This window comes from Saccostrea echinata, unplaced genomic scaffold, assembly GCF_033153115.1.
Source record: "Saccostrea echinata isolate AGI-Se365-2 ecotype Australia unplaced genomic scaffold, CSIRO_AGI_Sech_v1 ptg000060l, whole genome shotgun sequence".
NCBI lineage: Eukaryota > Metazoa > Mollusca > Bivalvia > Ostreida > Ostreidae > Saccostrea > Saccostrea echinata.
Genome location: NW_026889809.1, coordinates 3761291 through 3782462, shown reverse-complemented (window position 1 = coordinate 3782462; position 21172 = coordinate 3761291). Strand labels below are relative to the sequence as shown.

At 33.7% G+C, this 21172-nt stretch overlaps 2 protein-coding genes across 2 annotated transcripts; one reads left to right on the top strand and one right to left on the bottom strand.

Annotated features, from left to right (window-relative positions):
* Positions 1 to 432: 432 nt before the first annotated feature.
* On the bottom strand, positions 433 to 21070 carry LOC133174952 (probable ATP-dependent RNA helicase DDX46). The gene is made up of 20 exons (XM_061310044.1): positions 21054 to 21070; positions 18808 to 19047; positions 18517 to 18634; positions 12906 to 13130; positions 12184 to 12228; positions 11892 to 12008; positions 11002 to 11067; positions 10106 to 10202; positions 7739 to 7859; positions 7404 to 7579; positions 6193 to 6393; positions 5185 to 5267; positions 4828 to 4992; positions 4134 to 4465; positions 3620 to 3782; positions 2896 to 3045; positions 2288 to 2545; positions 1896 to 2069; positions 1235 to 1426; positions 433 to 798 (listed from the first exon to the last, which is right to left on the bottom strand). Exons 1-20 carry the CDS (start codon positions 21068 to 21070, stop codon positions 751 to 753), a joined length of 2988 nt encoding a protein of 995 aa, XP_061166028.1. The 3' UTR covers positions 433 to 750.
* On the top strand, positions 16056 to 17695 carry LOC133175095 (uncharacterized). The gene is made up of 2 exons (XM_061310218.1): positions 16056 to 16161; positions 17255 to 17695. Exons 1-2 carry the CDS (start codon positions 16056 to 16058, stop codon positions 17560 to 17562), a joined length of 414 nt encoding a protein of 137 aa, XP_061166202.1. The 3' UTR covers positions 17563 to 17695.
* Positions 21071 to 21172: the final 102 nt, after the last annotated feature.

Below are 21172 nucleotides of genomic sequence, written 5' to 3'. Positions count from 1 at the left end.
TACTGGATGCACCATTCATGCAATCTGGATCAATAGAGGGCATAAAAAACTTAACAAGAAAAACGTTCAAAAAATCAATCTGGGATGCTGATATGACACTGATGCCAAGGGTATTAAATAATGTCCTCCAATTTCTTTGAGGTGAGCTAAAAAAGCTATTGAACTATTAATTTTCATACTTGCACCAAAGGAAAGTCTGATGAAATGCTTGCCTAGGATGACTTTGAGTTCATTAGAAAATAGATCAAGAGCAAAGATATGCATACACAGTGTATGATACACAGTACTATATTTTGAATTGGGAATAATGTTCCTATTTTATCTCTCATCAAACATAAATTATAACTATCCTGTGCTCAGTTGGGATGACACTTCACTTGGATAAAACTCACTCTATGTTGCACAATTCTTAATAAATGTACCAGTAAAAAATGACAATGTCAGTATTTATTACTTATTTACTCACTCAACAAAATGATTAAATATAACTCACTGTCATACATCAACATGTGTTTGATATTTGCTTTCCTATCCATCACAAACATAAGAAAATTTCATTGGTAAAAAGATTATTCAGTAAGCAAAATGAACAGCATAATACATTTTAAAAAGAAAAATGTTTATCACTGAATGTGAATGAAATCTGGACCCTCTGTTTGTTGATCCACCCCGTTGTTTTCTCTCACAACACTTTGTATCTTCCTTTATTGATCCACCCCTCTGTTTGTTGATCCACCCCTCTGTTTTCTCTCACAACACTTTGTATCTTCCTTTGTTGATAGGTTGGTATGAATTTTGCTGTAATAAAAAAGTCAAGTGATTAGAGCATAAAAGAACTGATTTAAAGGTTTTACTCAACATAAATAAATACCACTTGTCAGATTCATCATAATATGACCCAATATAATTAAAAAAAAATTATTGTAATGTCAAAATTATTTTATCATCCTACACATATATTGTGTTCTGCTTGTACAATATTATATTGAAGAGTATTTTTATTGATTTCTTAAAAAAACTCCGATATTAACTTGATATTAAGACTTACTAGTCATACAAGTTTGACCTTGATGAGTCGAGTGATATATTAAGATTTACCGGTCATTTAAGTTCGACCTTGATATTAAGACTTACCAGTCGTACAAGTTCGACCTTGATGAGTCAAGTGAAATATTAAGACTTACCAGTCGTATAAATTTGTCCTTGATGAGTCAAGTGATATATTTAGACTTACCAGTCGTATAAGCTCATCCTTGATGAGTCGTGTGATTTCTTTCTTGGCTTTCTGTATGGCCATGTCACTGGTGGCTTCAATAGCCAGGTAAAGCTTCCTCTCTCCCTCCTTGGGTTCTTTATTTGGGGGGAAATATGTCCCCCTGACCGTGATACCTGCCTCTGAGTACTCGCAGATCTGAGCCAAGGCCTCCTATACATCAGAAATCAACAACCATTATTTCAACAAACAGACTTGCATACTCCAAAATGATATATAGATATGTGTATGAATTTATTTATACATATTGGGGCATGAAGTTTGCAATTTTGTTGGAAGGCTAAGTACTCATTCCTATTGAGTAAACAATTTCCATGCTACATGTCCAGGAGTAGAGAGGAAGATTTTTGACAATCCTATAAATTCTGATGGTTGGCCACACATTGAAATTCACATTTCTTGTTCTTTTTGACAATTTCTATAAATGCTACATGCCAAATTGGTTGAAATTGGTAATAATTTCAGATAAAATGCTGATAGTGTTCAGTAGTTCACAACAACGAACAATGATCTGATCAGAATGCAGGATGAAAACCAATAGTAAGTCACTAAGGTGACTGAAAAAACTATATATAGTATATGAATAATTGTTATAAAACTCTTTTAACAGATCTGTGCCTACCTTAGATGTGACCTTCCATCTGGCTGTTTGTGGGAAGTCATTAATTTCCAGCTCCTCTTCGTAGCGTTTAAATGTCTCTGCGTTACTGTTTTCACCGTCTTCGTCCTCTGAGGGAGGCCGATATCCCAACTTGGCATTTATTTTCTCTGCAGTTTGCTCTGCTATTGTCTTTGACTGTAAAATAAAGTTGTTCAGAATGTTTGGTGTCAAAGAAAGTGAATATTTCTTAAATCTGTGTTGATGCTTTGTGAAATCCAACTCCAAGATACAATTTTCACTTGTTACTTCTAAATTGACATAGATAAACAAATATTTAACCACTTAAGTTGAAGGAAAAAATTAAGGATTGCATGTCATATCTACATCAAATGAAATATAAATCTAAGACTTACTGCAACTTTTGGAGCAAAACCTTCATCAGATAAGATGAACTTAGCCGCCTGCTGAGTGATGTCCCTTGCGTCAGGACCGATTTTCTTGGCCATGTTGATTTTAGCAGCAAGCTGTTTAGCTAGAGCCAGTTTTTGTTGGTTTGACTGCCCTGTGGGTAGAGCACCAGCCCCTGTGGCAGGGTTTGAGATGACCTGTGGCTTGGCTATGTCGGTCACTCTCTTTACACTGGCAAACATATCCTCAATCTGCTGATCAATCTAAAGTCATAAAAACATTAACTGTCAGTAAACAAGGCCTCAACACTCATTTAATGTATTACGTTCTATTGAAATTAAACCAAAACTGAAAGAGAAGTAGCATTTTGAAAGAAATTCACAAATTATATTCAATATTTTGTAACTCTGGCAACATTACTCATGGAAACAAAGAACTGTGTATCTTTTTGTAGTCTAACTGTGTAGTGTTATTGACATCAAAACAAGTAGACCTAAAATAAAACTAAAAAATAGCAAAAGGTCACATGAGTGGTTCAGGGGGCCTAAAAAGTAGCTTCTTATAAAAACCTCAGTAACATTGGTAAGACTTAGAGTATAATGATCATGCTTACATCAACACCTGTGTCCTCATCATCCGAGTCCTGAAGTCCGAGTGCAGCCTTTTGTAGTTTTTTCCTCTCATTAGCAAGCTGTGCCTCGGTCTCATCAAATTTAAATCCCTTCCCAAGGAAACCACTAGAACTCTTCACTGTCTTACCCTCCTGTGTTAAACAATACACATTAGTGAGAGGTATCTTACTGTAATGATTAATGCTTATCTCGCATGACATCATCCACAATCACTTTGATAACTACACATAAATAAACTTAGCTAGAATTACAAGGGAAAAGATTCGTATATCATTTGACACCAGTTTTGGAACTTATGAAATTTTATATCTGAGTTTTACAATTGATATTTTTTCAAACTTTGCAAACCATGTTTTAGGCAATCAAGACCAAAACTGTTAAAGGAGTTGCTCTTTGAAAGAATTAATATCTAGTTTATTGAAACAAAAATTCACTGAAATTGAAAGTCAAAATAAAAAATTATGCAGCTTTGCATATTCTATACACCAAGTTTTATCAAAATTGGATCAACAGTGTATGAAGAATAGCATTTTGAAAAGCATTTAACATATAATTCTTCTCTTATTTCTATGTTGAGCAATATTTTAGGAAAATAACAATAAATATAGAGAATTGTGTATCTTATCTTGCTGCTGTCTACTGTTTTACTGAATGGAATCTGTAAATAGTTTTTCAAAATGCCTTCCTATATACAGTATAACTTACAGCCTTTGCTCTTTCCTTGTAGTCATTCCACAGTTTCTCCAGATCCGAGTTTACTGCTGCTCCAGACAATTCTAGAGCCTTGATTATGTCCCCTGCATACCTCTCCTGTTCAGGAGTTATAAAAGTGAAGGCATAGCCCTTGTTTCCTGCTCTTCCTGTACGACTGAAATCAGAAATGAAATTTTAAAACATGAAATGAAAATGAAATGAAATTTTAAAACAATTCACATACTGTAGTTTCTGTGCGAGGAACAAGAGTACGTTTACATGTATATGTACATGCATGTGTATTAGTACACACAATTAAGTGTGGGGATCATAAAGATACAGTAACTTTGATACATAATTTTTCAATACAGTATGAAAGGAATACCATTTTATAATGCAGAAAGCTATATAGTTTTAATCATACATGTATACGTACATGTATATGTAATGATTGTAATTAATTAAAATATAACAAATACATTTGAAGTCTAGATAGAAGTTTTCTAGATGTGTATTAGTGACATACCCACATCTGTGTACGTAGTCTTCATAGTGATTAGGACAGTCGTAATTGACCACCAGAATCAGGTGTTTAACATCAAGGCCGCGGGCAGCTACAGAGGTAGCCACTAGAAGTTTAATGTTTCCATTTTTAAAATCAACAATAGTACTGTCGCGGTCATACTGGTCTATCCCCCCGTGGAGAGACATACAGGGGTAGGAGTGGGTCATCAGTTCCTTCATCAACTCGTCAGCATGCTCCTGTTTGTCAACGAAGACCAGGACACTGCCTCTCTCCTGGTAAATACCCAGTAACTCTAACAGCTTCAGAAACTTCTTATCCTCATCTATAACAATCTACAAAATAAAGGTCACATGACAGGATAGATATGTAATATTTCAATAGAAAATCAACCAAACACAGGTTGCAAAGACTTTATGGCAACAAAATCTAAAATTTTTATTTGTTAACACAACATTGAAAGAGCTTAAATATGAATTTTGAAAGTATTTTTCCAAACATGAAAATATTTCAGTTACATCTACATGTATATGCAATGCAAGCTTAAGTTTGGATAAATAAAAATATATTAAACATTGAAATATATGTACCTTAAATATTGATGAAGATATCTGAAGCATGGAGCAAAACATTTTGTTTTTCTAGAATGGTGTGTTTGGACACATTTTTGAAGTGTTTGGTTTGATTGGACACTCACCACATTCTGGTCCACATCTTTACAAACGACACTGCGACCCCCGACCTGGACTTCAATTGGCTTCTGCAGAATCTTCCTCGCGAGAGCCTCCATCTGACGTGGGAAGGTGGCAGAGAACATCACAGTCTGTCTGTCTGGCCGTATACTGTCCACTATTTTTGTCACCTGTGTGTAGAACAGGAATCAATACATTATTATACACCACAAGAAGTAGATCAATGTTTTTCACTCCTACAAAGAAACCTGGAAGAATGTGCACTTCTGAATGTGTAGTTCCTGTACCTTACATAAAGCAGAAAATTATTCTTTTTCTGGGAAGAACCATATTATTTGGTTGCTTAATTATGATTCACCCACCTGAGGTTCAAACCCCATGTCAAACATTCTGTCTGCCTCATCCAGCACAACATATGTGCATCTTCTTAAGTTGGTCACACGACCTGCAAAGAAACAAACATCAGACTGGGGGGATTAGTGCAAGGTTTCTTGAAACAAAATCTTAACTTCAGTTGGTTTACGTAAAAAAGGTCTCTGTGGAAAAAAAATCTCCACACTTCTTCTAATCTTGCTTATGCTCTTCATTTAAAATAAATCTGTTGTTACTTCAACAGGTAAAATGTTATAATCTGGCATCTTTTTTTGGAGCACTTCATGATATTTTGATAGGTCTATCAGTAAAGCTGGACTTTAAAATAAGATATGCCTGGTGATTCTGGGATCCCTGTAATTTTTCTTATGTTAAACAACACATAATTATGATATTTGGATCAAAATAATTTCATGCATTATGCACTGTAAAAACAATGTATCTTTAATATGTCATAAAAAATTATCAATACTGAATAAACTGAAAATTTCAGCAATAAATATAAGGTGAGCAGTCGACTAAATTTGACTGATTTTACAGTAAATGTATGCATGCATCATTGCAAGATTTGTGTCCTCTTCTCCTGTATCTCACCATAGTAACATTGATCTCCATGGCAACTGATCCATTGTAGAGGTGAAGGTCATTTGTAGTCTGAAATAAACTGTTACAAGAGTTGTCCTATCCTGGTCAAAAGAAATAAAGGTATTACACTGTATGTGTGGAACACTAGCCCCCACCTTCTCATCATCCAAAACAACCATTAGATGCACCCAGAATCAAGGTATATACATTTCTTATCCAGTGTGCTCAGAATCATGGTATATACATTTCTTATTCAGTATTTCTCTTTCCAGTTGAAGTTTTACTAACTTCTAAACTGCATTATTTTTCAGAGCTTATTAATCTGCAGTGTATGTCCTGTATAATTACCTACCAAATTCAAGATAAAACAACACTGTATAAAGGACTTATAACTAGGTTATTACAACACTGACCATTATTTGCTGACAACATGTCGATCATCCGTCCTGGTGTACACACGATGATCTCGCAGCCTCGCTTTAACTCTGCGATTTGCTCTGATATTCCTGTACCACCATACACACACACAGCCTTCAGCCCCAGGGGTTTGGTGAACTTTTTGCACTCTGAGGTTATCTGCATGGCCAGCTCTCTTGTTGGAGTCATGATGATGGCTGAAATATTAAAACATAGGTATATGTCATTTTAGTCAACATAAAAACACCTGTCAATTTACAAATAACTGTTACGATTTCCAGTATAGTTGTATTAGTTTGAAAGTATTTTTAGTGTTTGTAGATGTTATTTGTTTGTGATAAAGTAAAAAATCTATAAAAAATAAGTCCTAAGGGTGCAACGATAAACCGTTTGACGGTATATCGCGGTATATTTTTCCACGGTTCAATTTACGATACGCTAAACTGATATCGCGGTTCGGTTCAATTGGTCCAGAATTATCCGTTTTGTCCATTTTATTTCCTTCTTTTTCAAAATGGCTTCTGCCCAAAACATGAGGTTGCCGATAACGCATTTACGCCAGTTAAACTTATCTCCAGCATCTTACAGACCTCAGATTTAACACGGAGAAGGACTTAATGTGATTATAAGTTAAAGATGTTAAGACAAATGATAAACCCTTTAGATCTAAACGTATTTTCTGGAAATACACGATATTCCATCACGTGTGTATTTTGATGAAAATTCGCTGTCTTGTTGACTAAAACGTATTAACACGAGAAATATGACAATTGGTATTTTACGTTAATAAAAGGAATAAAAGAATGAATGTCTTCCTTTTTCATTCCATTTTAAAAGGGAGATTATTAGGAAAGGTCCCCGTAGTTCCCTGTAAATGTTCATCATTGGTTTAGAATGTTGTCACAACTCAAAAGATCTATCTAACAATCCAATTCAAGTTAACAAAATGTTATTTTAATTATTATTAAAATATACGAACATTTTGTATAACCCTGTCAAGTTTAAAAAAAAATATGATGACAAACTTGAAAGACTTTTTAACCTTGTCATGTATCCTGATACGTATCGTATCGTGAACTGAATACCGTGATACATATCGTATCGTGAGGTGTGTATCATTGCACCCCTAATAAGTCCTCTTTAAAGAAATTTCCCTTTTTTTTTTTTAAAAAATGCTTTATCAGTACAGATTTGTGCAAGTAATTACCTATTGGTCCGTCATTTTCATCCAGTGGAGGCTGATCCAAAATGTGTCGGAACAGCGGGACCAGGAAGGCTAGAGTCTTCCCACTTCCTGTCTTGGCGATTCCAATCAGGTCCCTTCCTGACATGATGGCCGGAATTGCTTGGCACTGAATTGGGGTGGGCTTCTCAAAATTGTTTCTACAAAATGTTATCATAGTATTAAAATAGGAAATTTTTATCAACACCCAATTGTGTCATGAATTATAATGGATTCCTCTCTCTCTCTCTCTCTCTCTCTCTCTTTAAGTCATAAATTATCTTGACACAGAGTATTTATTTGCTTTGAAAAATACTGACTTTCTAAAGACTTCCATGATTTTCTTGCTACAGCCACATTGGGCCCAGGATTTGATTGGTTTGGGACAATTTTTTCCTCGCACTTTGATTCCCTCCAGTTCTGACCTGTACGCATCCACCTCTGTCGTAAAAAAAAAACCCAGATTCTAGATTAAACCTCTTCTTATCACAAAAAGAGTGTGCAATGATCACAAACAATAAATGATTTGTTAGTCAATCATTTGTCTAAATACTATAAATGTACATAAAGAACAAGTCTCAAAAAGGCTTATCTGTGGTCCCCGGTTACTCGTCAAATTTCGAACATTTATTTAAAGATTTAAAAATTAAATTTTATTGTTAATTAATGTCTTTATTATTTGAATCATCATCTAAAAATGTCAAACAATAGATATAGGCAGCATACGAAGCTGCGTGTTGAAGAAAGGGGCCTTTGATTTTCATGAATATCAAAAGAAATCGGTGACATGTACACACTTCAAAGCTTTTGTAAACACCGAGCACAGGTTTGTTCAGGGTCGAGTTTGAAATATAATGTGTATATTGTATGTGTAAAGGTTGACTGAAAATATCTTTGTTGAACAACCTTGTGCTCTATGTTTTCTAATTAAAAAGCATTGTGATTTTGAATCTCTTTGCTGACTTCATTTACATGCGATTAACCTCTATATGACCTGTTTAGAATCATAACAAGCCACGTGGATTTGTATCGTTACAGGTAATTGCCCCCAGTAAACGTGTTAGCTCTCAGTTGAAATGTACTCAGTTCTATATCTGTCAGCAAGCACTTGTTTGGTTCATCTTGTTATAGAGTTTTATTGTCAAAAATTTGTAAATAGAAAATTGTATTTGTAGTTGATTGTGAATCTTGAACATATAATTCGTCTTTGAAAGAAAAATATCATATAAACATATTCTTTTTATAGTATCTAATCTAAATGCCTCCGCCCATTTCCATGTAATAGAGAAACCGTAGTCTGGTCGGGGGAAAATGTTCCGGCATTTTTTAGTGCGATAGTTTTAAAAAATTGGCTTGTGGTTTTTGATACGTTTAATTATTCATTATAAATACACAATGCTTTAATTAGAAATACTTTGTTATACACAATGAAAACAAACAAAATACCTAATGCTAATATTTAACTGGTAAACCAAGGGTGTAAAAAGGGACCACACTACTATACTTAAGTAGAATACTCCTTAGGGCACTCAAAATTTAGCACAGTTTTCCTTATCAAATGATTAGCGTAATCATGAATTAGCACATTTGAACCCAAGTCTCTAAATGTATTTGTTTCCATCATGTATAAGCATATACTTGAGGCAGTGCAAAAGGCACTAAAATATGATTACTGCTATTAAAAATAAGTATGTTTACAGCAATTAATATGTCTGTGATGAGAGGAAAAACAGCCTTGAAATGCAATAGAAACTGCAATTCCTCCACTACATTTTGATCCCCAGAACATTTCATAAGAGTGACTTACCTTCAGGGGTCATTTTGGCAGTAGTTACAAAGTAACTCACCTTCAGGGGTCATGTTGGCAGTAGTTACAGAGCAAGTTACCTTCAGGGGTCATGTTGGCAGTAGTTACAGAGTAACTTACCTTCAGGGGTCATGTTGGCAGTAGTTACAGAGCAAGTTACCTTCAGGGGTCATGTTGGCAGTAGTTACAGAGTAACTTACCTTCAGGGGTCATTTTGGCAGTAGTTACAGAGTAACTCACCTTCAGGGGTCATGTTGGCAGTAGTTAAAGAGTATCTTACCTTCAGGGGTCATGTTGGCAGTAGTTACAGAGTAACTCACCTTCAGGGGTCATTTTGGCAGTAGTTACAGAGTAACTCACCTTCAGGGGTCATTTTGGCAGTAGTTACAGAGTAACTTACCTTCAGGGGTCATGTTGGCAGTAGTTACAGAGCAAGTTACCTTCAGGGGTCATGTTGGCAGTAGTTACAGAGTAATTTACCTTCAGGGGTCATTTTGGCAGTAGTTACAGAGTAACTCACTTTCAGGGGTCATGTTGGCAGTAGTTAAAGAGTATCTTACCTTCAGGGGTCATGTTGGCAGTAGTTACAGAGTAACTCACCTTCAGGGGTCATTTTGGCAGTAGTTACAGAGTAACTCACCTTCAGGGGTCATTTTGGCAGTAGTTACAGATTAACTTACCTTCAGGGGTCATGTTGGCAGTAGTTACAGAGCAAGTTACCTTCAGGGGTCATGTTGGCAGTAGTTACAGAGTAACTTACCTTCAGGGGTCATTTTGGCAGTAGTTACAGAGTAACTCACCTTCAGGGGTCATTTTGGCAGTAGTTACAGAGTAACTCACCTTCAGGGGTCATGTTGGCAGTAATTACAGAGTAACTTACCTTCAGGTGTCATGTTGGCAATCTCTGGAACCTCTACGTAAAAGTTCTTCCTGAACGGAGCATAATAAATCTTGTCATGATTAACCACAATGGCATCCTACCAAAAAAAAAAAAAAGATAAGATGGTGACAGTGTATGATCTCAATCTTTTATAAAATCATTTTTTTTAACATGTATTAGAGTCAACTTAATAGCAATTTATAGTGATTAACCTTTACTTCTCAATGTACAATGTTCATATATATCCTCACATGTGTATGTAATGTTTTGAGTAATGACTGTGTTGGATGGCATTTACAGTGTATTTGAAAAGAATCTTTTCATAATTCAAGGCTTTATTTATCGAGTTTTATTTTGTAAAAAATACATGTACTTCACACATTTACAAATGAAAGAAATATATTTTCCTTCTAGAATGGTAAAATGTGCCATGTGGTACATGTATATAAGGAATGGTAAAATGTGCCATGTGGTACATGTATATAAGGAATTGTAAAATGTGCCATGTGATACATGTATATAAGGAATGGTAAAATGTGCCATGTGCTACATGTATATAAGGAATGGTAAAATGTGCCATGTGGTGCATGTATATAAGGAATGGTAAAATGTGCTATGTGGTACATGTATATTAAGGAATGGTAAAATGTGCCATGTGGTACATGTATATAAGGAATGGTAAAATGTGCTATGTGGTACATGTATATAAGGAATGGTAAAATGTGCCATGTGGTACATGTATACTCACTTGGATAAATGAGAAATCAATATGGCTTTTTTTGTTCATGCATATACATTAATTAATTTAAATGATACTTCCTCATGTCATATTGATACAATATACAGTATCATTGCCATTTTATGGAACTAAAACAATACTTGTAGTACATTGGTACCTTTTTCTTCTTGTTCATATTCGCAAAAGTCGATTCCAAATCTTCCTCCTCCTCTTCAGACGAATACTACAAAGTAAACAAAACAAAATAAACAATGCAGAACTAGAGGTACTGTGAGCAAACTCGCAAAATAATACCCCTGCTGCAATTTTTTAAAGTGCCCATTCAAATTTTGTAAATGTGACTTTGAACTTGCCAAAAAGACCTTAGTTTAAAAAAAATGACACATCCTCTGGTCATAAAGAATCCTTTAGTGAAATATGGACATCCTATGTTTCTCCTTTAGTAAATTGTAGACCTGTCATGAATTTTATACTTTTTCTGCCAGTTACTTTGAACTTGCTAGAATGACCTTGGTTCAAGGTCATGACACACCCTCGGGTTATAAACAATCTCTGTACCAAGTATGAGCTTCCACTGATTCTCCATTACAAATTATAGCCCAGACATGAATTTTACACTTTTTTTTTTTTATACACTTTTTCTCTTTCAGTGATCTTGAACTTGCTGGGATAACTTTTTGGTCATAAACAATCTGTGTACGAAGTACGAGCTTCCAAAGATTTTCATTACAAAGTTATAATCCGAACAAGATTACATGGACAGATAGACAGACAGACAGACAAAGTGATTCCTATATACTCTCCCAAACTTCGTTTGCGGGGTATAATAAACAACACAAACTGAGTTCTCTGATAAATGTACAAAACTTTCTTGATTTCTTATTAAATTTACAATCAGACACCAAAAGTACCATTTTTCTTGGTAACTTTACAATCAAGCTAACACCCAAACTTTATAAATTTACACTGTCCACCAAGACAAGGCATACAAGGCTGCCCTCTTTATATATTTCTGTCTGACTATAGAGCCTGTACAAGATGCCTTACCTCCATCAGATCAACATTATTCTCCATCAGTTCCCCTTTCTCTTTCTCGGGTTGGACTTTTTTCTTGGCCACTGCTGTAATAATGGTGACTTTTCCCGTACTCTGTACTCCATCACCCTACCAATACATGTAATTGTAAATTCCTTAAAAACTTCACAAATTTACTGCATCCTATTCAGTTGTGTCTTGAATTATGGGTTAATTAATTATTAATTAAGAATTAAGACATGATATCAATAAAAGACTACATTCCTTTCTTCTCCAAACACAACATTTATGTATGTATACTTACATTTGGTTTTTCTTTTTCCTTTGGTTTAACTTCTGTCATGATGTCCTAAAAAAAAAAAAAAACAACGAAAAACTTAATACATGTATATCCAAATATAAAGTTATTTGACAGTCTTATTATATAATGCTTTGGTATTTTTACAGACTTGCAGATATGCATAAACCTTGGGATATAATACAAATGGCTTATATACATACACATTTGAAACAGACATGCATGTAGAATCAGCCATATATACACCATATATACAATACAGATCAGTTATAAACAGACTTACTTGTATCATGTTATATATAGATGTGCATATATCATGTGTTATATAGAGATGTGCATGTATTGTATGTTTTATATATAAATATATATATATATATATATATATATATATATATATATATATATATATATATATATATATATATATATATATATATATATACAGACCTTCATGTAATGTGTTATAAACAGACCAGCACATAGACTCAACCATATACACAATACAGATGAGTTATAAACAGACCTGCATATATCATGTTATATACAGACCTGCATGTATCATGTGTTATACACAGACCTATATGTATCATGTGTTATATAACATACCTGCATGTAACATATTAAGAGAGACTTGCATATATGGGTATACAATACAAATGTGTTATATTACAGACCTGTATGTATAGTGTTATATAGAGACCTGTATGTAACATGTATTATATAGAGACCTGCATATATGCGTCCAGTGGGTCCACTTCGTCTCCCTCTTCCATGTTTTTCTCCTCTACCTCGTCCTCGTCGTCGTCATCCTCGTCCTCTAATGACCACTTTTTGCTGACTGGAGCTATATTGATCGGGATTAGTTCCTGTTTCTTCTTCCTTTCAGCCCGCCACTGTTCAATTCTCTCCCGGCGTTTCTGCATCTCCATCTCCAATCTTTTCTGTTCTTCTTCCTTAAAATAATTACTGGTACATAGAATTACGTTACAAAAATCCAGCAAACAAAAATAAAATGCATAATATTCTGAGATGGAGTTAATAAGCAGTGCTGTGAATTGATCCTCTTTCTGTGATTATTAATTGCTTTTATTTATTAATTCCTGATTAATGAGCAGTATTAACATTACTACCTAAATCAACTGACTTTTTCCTTTTATTATTACAAAATGTTTTTATAGTACATGATTGCAAATAAAATGAACAAAAATAATTTTGTTCTAATTTACATGATTTTTTCTTTCTAATATATTGCCAGAGTACATGAATAACATTAATACCGACTCATACCTTATATTATGATAAAGGATGACTGCCACTTAAGAACATGCAAAATTTGCAACAAAATAAACTTTCAAAACGAGAATTTTTCTTTTAATTGGAGGAATGATCAGAATTGAATCATAATTACATTAAATAAAAGTATGTATTTACAAAGTATGAATCTGTTTTCATAAGCAAGGGTCATCATGATTTCTCCATACGATAATGAGGATGCCCACTCATTTACTAACTTTATACAAAGTCAGCACATGTTTGTCTATTGTTCTCAGTTTAAAAGAAGTTGTATATTTGCATTTATGAAGTTTTGTCAAAAGGAGATAATACAAAAACATGGGTTCATGGTTTAAAAGAAAAAAAATCTCTCTCTTCATGCTTATATTTGCTCTCTCTGTTGTAACCAAGGGCTGTGACATGTTGAATTATTCACTGTGTGATTTCTTACCTCATGTAACTTTGTGAATACTACGGTAAATTTTGTCATGTGACATGTAAAGTAGCATGTAATGTGCTAACTTTGACATTGTTTTCGAATACTTTAAATTGTCAGGTATTGACTTGAAATCTTCTGTACTTACATGGACATGCCCTTATTGTTATTTTCATTTTAAAACCTTTGTAAAAAGTGTACTTGTGGTCTAGTCTTGTGCCATACAGAATAGAGAGGTTGGTGAGGAAAAAGTCATCATGCATTTTTTTTTTTCATACAAAGCTAGTCTAATTACAGACCCATGGTGATTCTTACAATGTTAGCTCCACCTCTCATGCCTAATACATGTATTCAATCAAGGGCAGTTAAGTGTAAACTCTCTATAGATAGTTTTCGATAGGCCTGAATTTAGCAAGAGTTATTTCCCATTGGTGCCATATTGGAGGTCCAACGAGCGAATTTTCCTCTTAGAGCAACCAATTTTAAACTTTTATAGCAGAAATATTAGGGCAGAAATCTTTAAAATAATAAAGTTACGAATTAAAGGAAGCTTGTGTTCCCATAAATTTGTAAGAAAAATTATGTTATCTTCATAAATTGGGCTTGTATACCTCCAATATGGCGACCAACGGGAAATAACTCTTGCTAGAATTGTGTCTATCGAAAACTATCTATATTTGGAAAACAGTAAGGATGAAAAACATAAAATTATTTTATAGTATCACTTCTAAAATTATTTCAGCATTTAAATTTGGTTCCATATTGACAAGAATTTTAATAAATATACAAAAGTGAAATAAGTTAAGATGTAAAAGCAACAGAAGTGACTGACAGGGTCCCAAACCTGTAGCCCTTTTCACAAAAAATCTTAAGTTTTTGTGTAAGATTTTAACTTAAGAATCTCTTACGACAAATCTTAGGTGCGTTTCACGAACGCATTCGTAGCAGATTCAACTTAAGATTTTACTTACGACAGACTTCATCCCTAGCAACGACTTAAACATGTTTTATAATCCTTAACTAAGTGGGTGAAAATAAAAATAAAACTTAGTTTTCAACATTTTCAGCAGAACAAACATTATTAACAACAAATATCGAATGCAATCGTTTGTGAAGCAAGGAAGTTTGAAATCTGACGTCACAATCACCAGTCTGACGTAAAAGTAGGTCATACGAAAATCTTAAGTGAAACTTACATCGTAAATATTTTGTAGTGATTTCATTTAATTTTTCGACAAGGATTGTGAAAAAAATATATTATTGGAAGTTGCTTCAAAAAGTTCAATTTAACGTGTATTTTGGTTTTTGCGGTTATATTTTTACAATAAAATTGGTTTTAAAATACTTAAGAGAGGGTTGGGGCTCTCGTAAAGTTACGACAGATTTTGCACTTACGACTTTCTTAAGAATTTATGTGAAAATGATTTTTATCGTAAGTTTTGACTTAAGATAAAAATATGTCGTAAGATTTTTTGTGAAAAGTGCTACTGGTGTTAGATGCAGTCATCCTTTATTTTTAATGTGCTCTTAAACTATTATTTAATAAAACTATATAACATAAATATAACTTATATTGAATTACATGTATAATGTATAAATGGGCTTATTAAAAGTATTAGAAAATAATCTTATTTTTAAAATATATCATAATTAATTAGTCTGCAGGTTTTCATTAACTTGTATGTACAAGTTTACAAGATAACTCTGTTCAATCTTTCAAATAAATTATGACATAAAACTAATATAGGGTATGTTGTATATATCTTTATGACTGGTCACCTGTCAAAATATACACAAGTTTAAATATTGCAGGTGTGCCAGGTGTGACAACAATCCCCCAGGTAGCCACACCTGTCCCCTGTATACCTGGCTGTGCTCACTGGGCCATGTCCACCTGTCAGGTGAATTAACAGTAAACTTCCCACCCCAATAAGCAATGTTGTGTCAGCACCCTGCTGAGATAATTCATCAGAGCAGGTATTTATATGACTTTACAGAGATTTTGACCATCATTGCTATCTCACTTTGAAAGGTATAGAGGGGTTAGACATAGAAGGTTAATCCACCTATAAAAATACTTGGGATTCTAAATTAATAGACTGTGAGACTAGCCTCTCTACTAGAAATTACTGTTGTACTTTGAATATAAGTCAGAGAGGTGAAATTTAAGATGATGACAAAGATTCAGAAGAAGAAACTCTTACTGGCCAGTTCTAATGTTTTAACAGATTTCCTTAAGAACTACAGCAAAGCTGGGCAACAAATTCACTGTCTTGGTAAGTTAGTTAATCAAGTAATGTATTCTGCATATTTTTAAGTCAATAATCTCAATATATGAAAGAAATTGATTTTTTTTTAGCATTTCTGTTATTCATTATTTAATGTGTCATGCTTTTAAAATTTTGTATGTACCTACATTTGTATTTATTATTTTATGGTTAATAAACTGTTTTGTGCATTAATATGCATATCTTACAAATTCAATTACATGTATATTTTAAATTTCTACACATAAATAATGAATATTCACAATTGAAACTTTAAAAACCTACTCGTATTTATTATTTTAATTATACCCAATAATGACATTTTAACATCTACATCTATATATAAAATCCAGTGGATAATGATTTTAAGTAACTGTTAAATTATAGCTCATTAGTATAATTTTACACAAACAACCTATTTAGAGGACAATAAGAAAGAAACCATAGAGATTCTAATTAATTGATCTCTTTTTAAGTAATTACAGAGGTACTCAAAATGCAATTTTGTATGCTCAAACAACTAATAATAATAAGATTAGATATTTAATAATGATGAGAGGTTTATACTATATCACTAGGACATAATTTCCTGGCCTTCCCTTTTTATAACTGCTTACAAGACTTAATACAACTAGACATGACAGAAACTTTTGTACAACCCTCTTCTTCAAGGGAGATAACTTTGATCCAGCATCTGCTGGCATTACATGACAAGGCTGTTCTAGAAATAATCCATATCAGTAAGTCTGGGAGAATCTTTTGTTTAGAGTGTATCAAGCATTTTAATCTAGGATACAAAGCATAAAAAAGTTAATACTTTTATAACATTACAGGGGACCACACTGCTTTTACACTTTGTACATGAAACTAAGCTGACATTACACAGACATGCATTACCTCTGTGATGCCAGACAGATCTCTAAAGATTGTCTAACAACATTGATTTAATTCTTTAATTCTTATCCTTAACAAGGGAATTACACAGTATACTCATGCTGTGAAAGGGACAGATAATCATTCAAACTAATAGAAATCTTATTGTATATGTTTTTACCTTTTATTCACTTGGCAAATGTTTTAATGACACAATAATTCTTTGTAGATGAGTATACTACCCAACTGACAAAACAAGCCATTACTGCCATGAAGACTGGAAACAAGGGGAAAGCACTCCAGCTGCTGAAACACCGATGTGTGGCAGACGGAATCAAACACATGTACCGTCAGTATCGACAACTCAAGTGGACTCAAGCTCGGAGGCTTGCTCTCAGTGTGGCCAGTACAATCAACCCCAACCTTCCCCTCCCTCATCGCCCCCATGACAACCAGGAAGGAGTGGAGGAAATTCAGGTGGAAAAATATGCACAGACAATGATGGTGGCCCAGTGTAACTTTAGTCGGAACAGTTAAACATCAACAATGATGGTGGCCCAGTGTAACTTTAGTCGGAACAGTTAAACATCAAAATTGAGGGTGGCCCAGTAACACTTACTGGAACAATTAAATATGGAACAGAAAATGACAGTGGTCCAGTAACGTTTGTTGGAACAGTTAATTATCAAACAGAAATAATGGTGGTCGTCATATTTGTCAGAATGATGAAAGTGGCTCAATACTACTCAATACAATACTACTAAGTGGAGCATCTAAATATTACATCAATCATGGTTGCCCAGTGTAATTTCAGTCAAAGCAGCTAAATTTACCGCTGTGATAGAAAAAGTCGAGTGAGGAATCCAGAATCTACCTCGAGATATTTTTGAAATTTTAATGTAACTGCTATTGATGTGATTACTTTAAGTTACCTACTTTAAATGTCTTTAATTAAACAAAATTTTTGTATGAAGCTGTTGTACACTGTTCAAAACAGTGCTAAAAATTGTAAATAGTGTCTAATAGCTGCATAAATTTGTGCTGAATGTTTTAATTTGGTAGTGCTTGAATAAAACTTGTCTGATGTTAACTGATTTGCTTGCTCATTCTAATTTCAAAGTAAGATTATAATATGGGTTCTAATGTCAGAGTTTGAAAACACACAGTGAAACATGAATTTGGACTTAGATACCATATATTGTATACTTGAACAGACAAATGGATGATTACTGGTAATAAGTCCAGCTGGTTTTCACCAGAAGCACTTACAAATTAGATTAAAACCCTTTGGTTTAAAAAAAACCCCTTAAATTAACAGAAAGATTAACATTAAGTGGAGAAAAAGATTCTACATACACGTTACTGTAAGGTCCAATGTAAAACTGGGCACATTAATATTAATGATTACTTGTTTGTGTTACCAGTTCATCTGTCCTCACTTCTATGGTGGCCAGTCTTTGACATTGGTCCCCTTTATGGTAGATTACCTACCTTATCCAATGGTTCATCCTTCACACTGATCTCCCCCTCTCGATGAGTGAGTTTCCTTGTTGCCTCCGGAGATGTACTGCGCTTCTTCTTATCTGGGGTTTTGGATCTGGACTTTCTACTTGATTAATAGAAAATGTATCAAAAAATCATTTTTTATAGTAAACATTTCAATCCTATGCTCCCTTTATCAAAGAAGTAAAAAATTACAATTTTATTGAATGTTCTCAGCAAATTCAGAGGATAACATAGAAAGTCACAGATTCTAAAAACTTATTTTGAAAAGTTCCTTACTTTCTGTCTCTAGACCTTGACCTCTTTGACCTACGTCTATCCCTGGATCGTGACCTTCTTCTATCCCTTGATCTTGACCTCCTTCTTTCACGAGATCGAGATCTTTTCCTCTCTCGAGATCTGGATCTTCGAGACCTTTCACGAGATCTTGATCTTCTGGGACGACTCCTTGATCGACTACGTCTCTTTCTCTCCCGTTCACGTGAAACACTCCGAGAGCGTGATCTTCGTCTGTATGACCTAATGATTTAAGGTATGTCACTCGTCAGACTTTTAGAAAATTTCAGTCAGAACCTCTTACTTAAAAACTATTTATTACAATTCAATCTTTATAACATATTTAAATTAAACAATGTAAAATGTTCAACTTTCAATTAAAAAACTGCTCAAAAATTCACAAAGAAGCAAGATTTATAAGGGACTATTTCTTGTGGCGGAAGGATATTTAGCAGAAAATTCTGCAAATCTACACATTTATTAAATTTAATATCTTGGAACTTTAGCCTCACATACTTTTACTCAGAGAATATTTTCCGTTATGATATGCCTGGAATATTCAATATAGGTCTCAATTTATATTTTTATAACAAAATTTACACCTTCGCTCAACAAACATTGCCAAGAAATGAAGATATATTAAGGAAGTCGAGATAAAATTTACACAGTTTTTTGCCTGAAAATCGCATATTTTGACCAATATTTCAAAATTTACATCACTGACCCCAACTTTTTCTTTCATTATTTTAAACTACTCAATACTTTTGACCGATCAGCACTTAAGTCGTAAAAAGTTTGATACAAGAATATATTCTACTGCCTATTTAGATTTTTAATACCCCACATGAGACTTTTTTTAGTGCAAAAAGGTCACACAATAATTTCTGCGCATTAATTTGCATGATTTGTTCAATGATAAATATTATTCAAACTATTTTACGTAAAATAAGATTATGTTTTTTGCCATGGTTACATCTTATAAAATATGATAACGTTAAAGTGATTAACCAAAAGTTACAATTCAAGTGCAAAAAGGTCAACTTAATTGTACCGCAGTTAGATGCACACTGACCCCCCATTTTCTCTACGATTTTGAGTCATACTGTGTGAGTACTTATCCAAAATATACTTCTCAAAAAATCCTTGATATAACAAATTTCACGAGTGACATACCTTAAGAATTGATAAGGATAAATAGAAACATAGTGTCTTGATAATCTAGATACTAATAATCTGGATACTTTACCAGCCAGAATACATTTTTGTGGGAATCAATATTTGAGAGTGTAATTATGAATCAACACCCCAGAAGTATCTACATGTATTTTACATAATTATATGTGCATATGTAGATAGAACATTCTATCGTTAAAATGATCTTGTCCTACAGACCCGGTTTAACGATAGAATTCATTCCGTGTATTGGCAATGTAGCAAAATAAACATGGGCGATAACTTGAACTCAGTGCATTTACTATGATCAATCCAGAGAGTTCCGAATGTGAACATGGCATGTAGATTTGAAGCGAGAAAAAACGTTGAGAAAATGAGTTGAATTTTCGTCTTTATTTCAATTATTTTTTTGGTTAAAAGGCATATACAATCTCAAAAAGGTTTGTTATGATTAATTTGGTAGTTATTTTCAATGCAATTCCTTTTGTATACTTCAAAATTATTTCGGAGCGGATCAGCTCCGACTTGCTACATTGCAAGTATATGGGACATATTCTAACTGTGGTGAGGGCTTGTCCCAAGACACAGTTAGATTATTCTAACTAGTGTATATGTTGGAACAGTCAATTACTGCTACACAATATTTCTCATGAAAGGAACTCATCAAACAAGATAGCAATTAGATCAGCCAAGGCATTATAGGTGTAAATTGTCATATATATATCAACAGTTTTCATAATATTTGTGACTTTTTGACTACTTCTTACCAAAAAACCCCCCATTTTTGTGAAAAACTGCATATAAATACTTTATCAAGCTATTCTAAATAGCTTAATAAAGCAATTCTAAATAGCTTAATAAAGCTATATAGCTAAATCAAGCTATATAGCTTATTGCTGCTTAATCAGAAGATTGTGCCGGACCCGATCAAAGCACTACGTTGGGGCAACGATCTTAAACGCACCCAGACTCTGAACCAAACAAAGATGTTTCGTTCTCATTATTAGTTGCATCGTTTGAAATCTATAATTCTTTCAAAAAATGCTTAAGGAAAGAATATCAACGTATTCACAAACCTTCCTTCTCTTGGCATCTTCTCCGACAGGGTAAGTACGTTAGTACATGTAAAATACAGCTTTTAAACCCTGCATGAATTTTCATGGAGTAAAACGCACAAGGGATCTGATTTTATTTA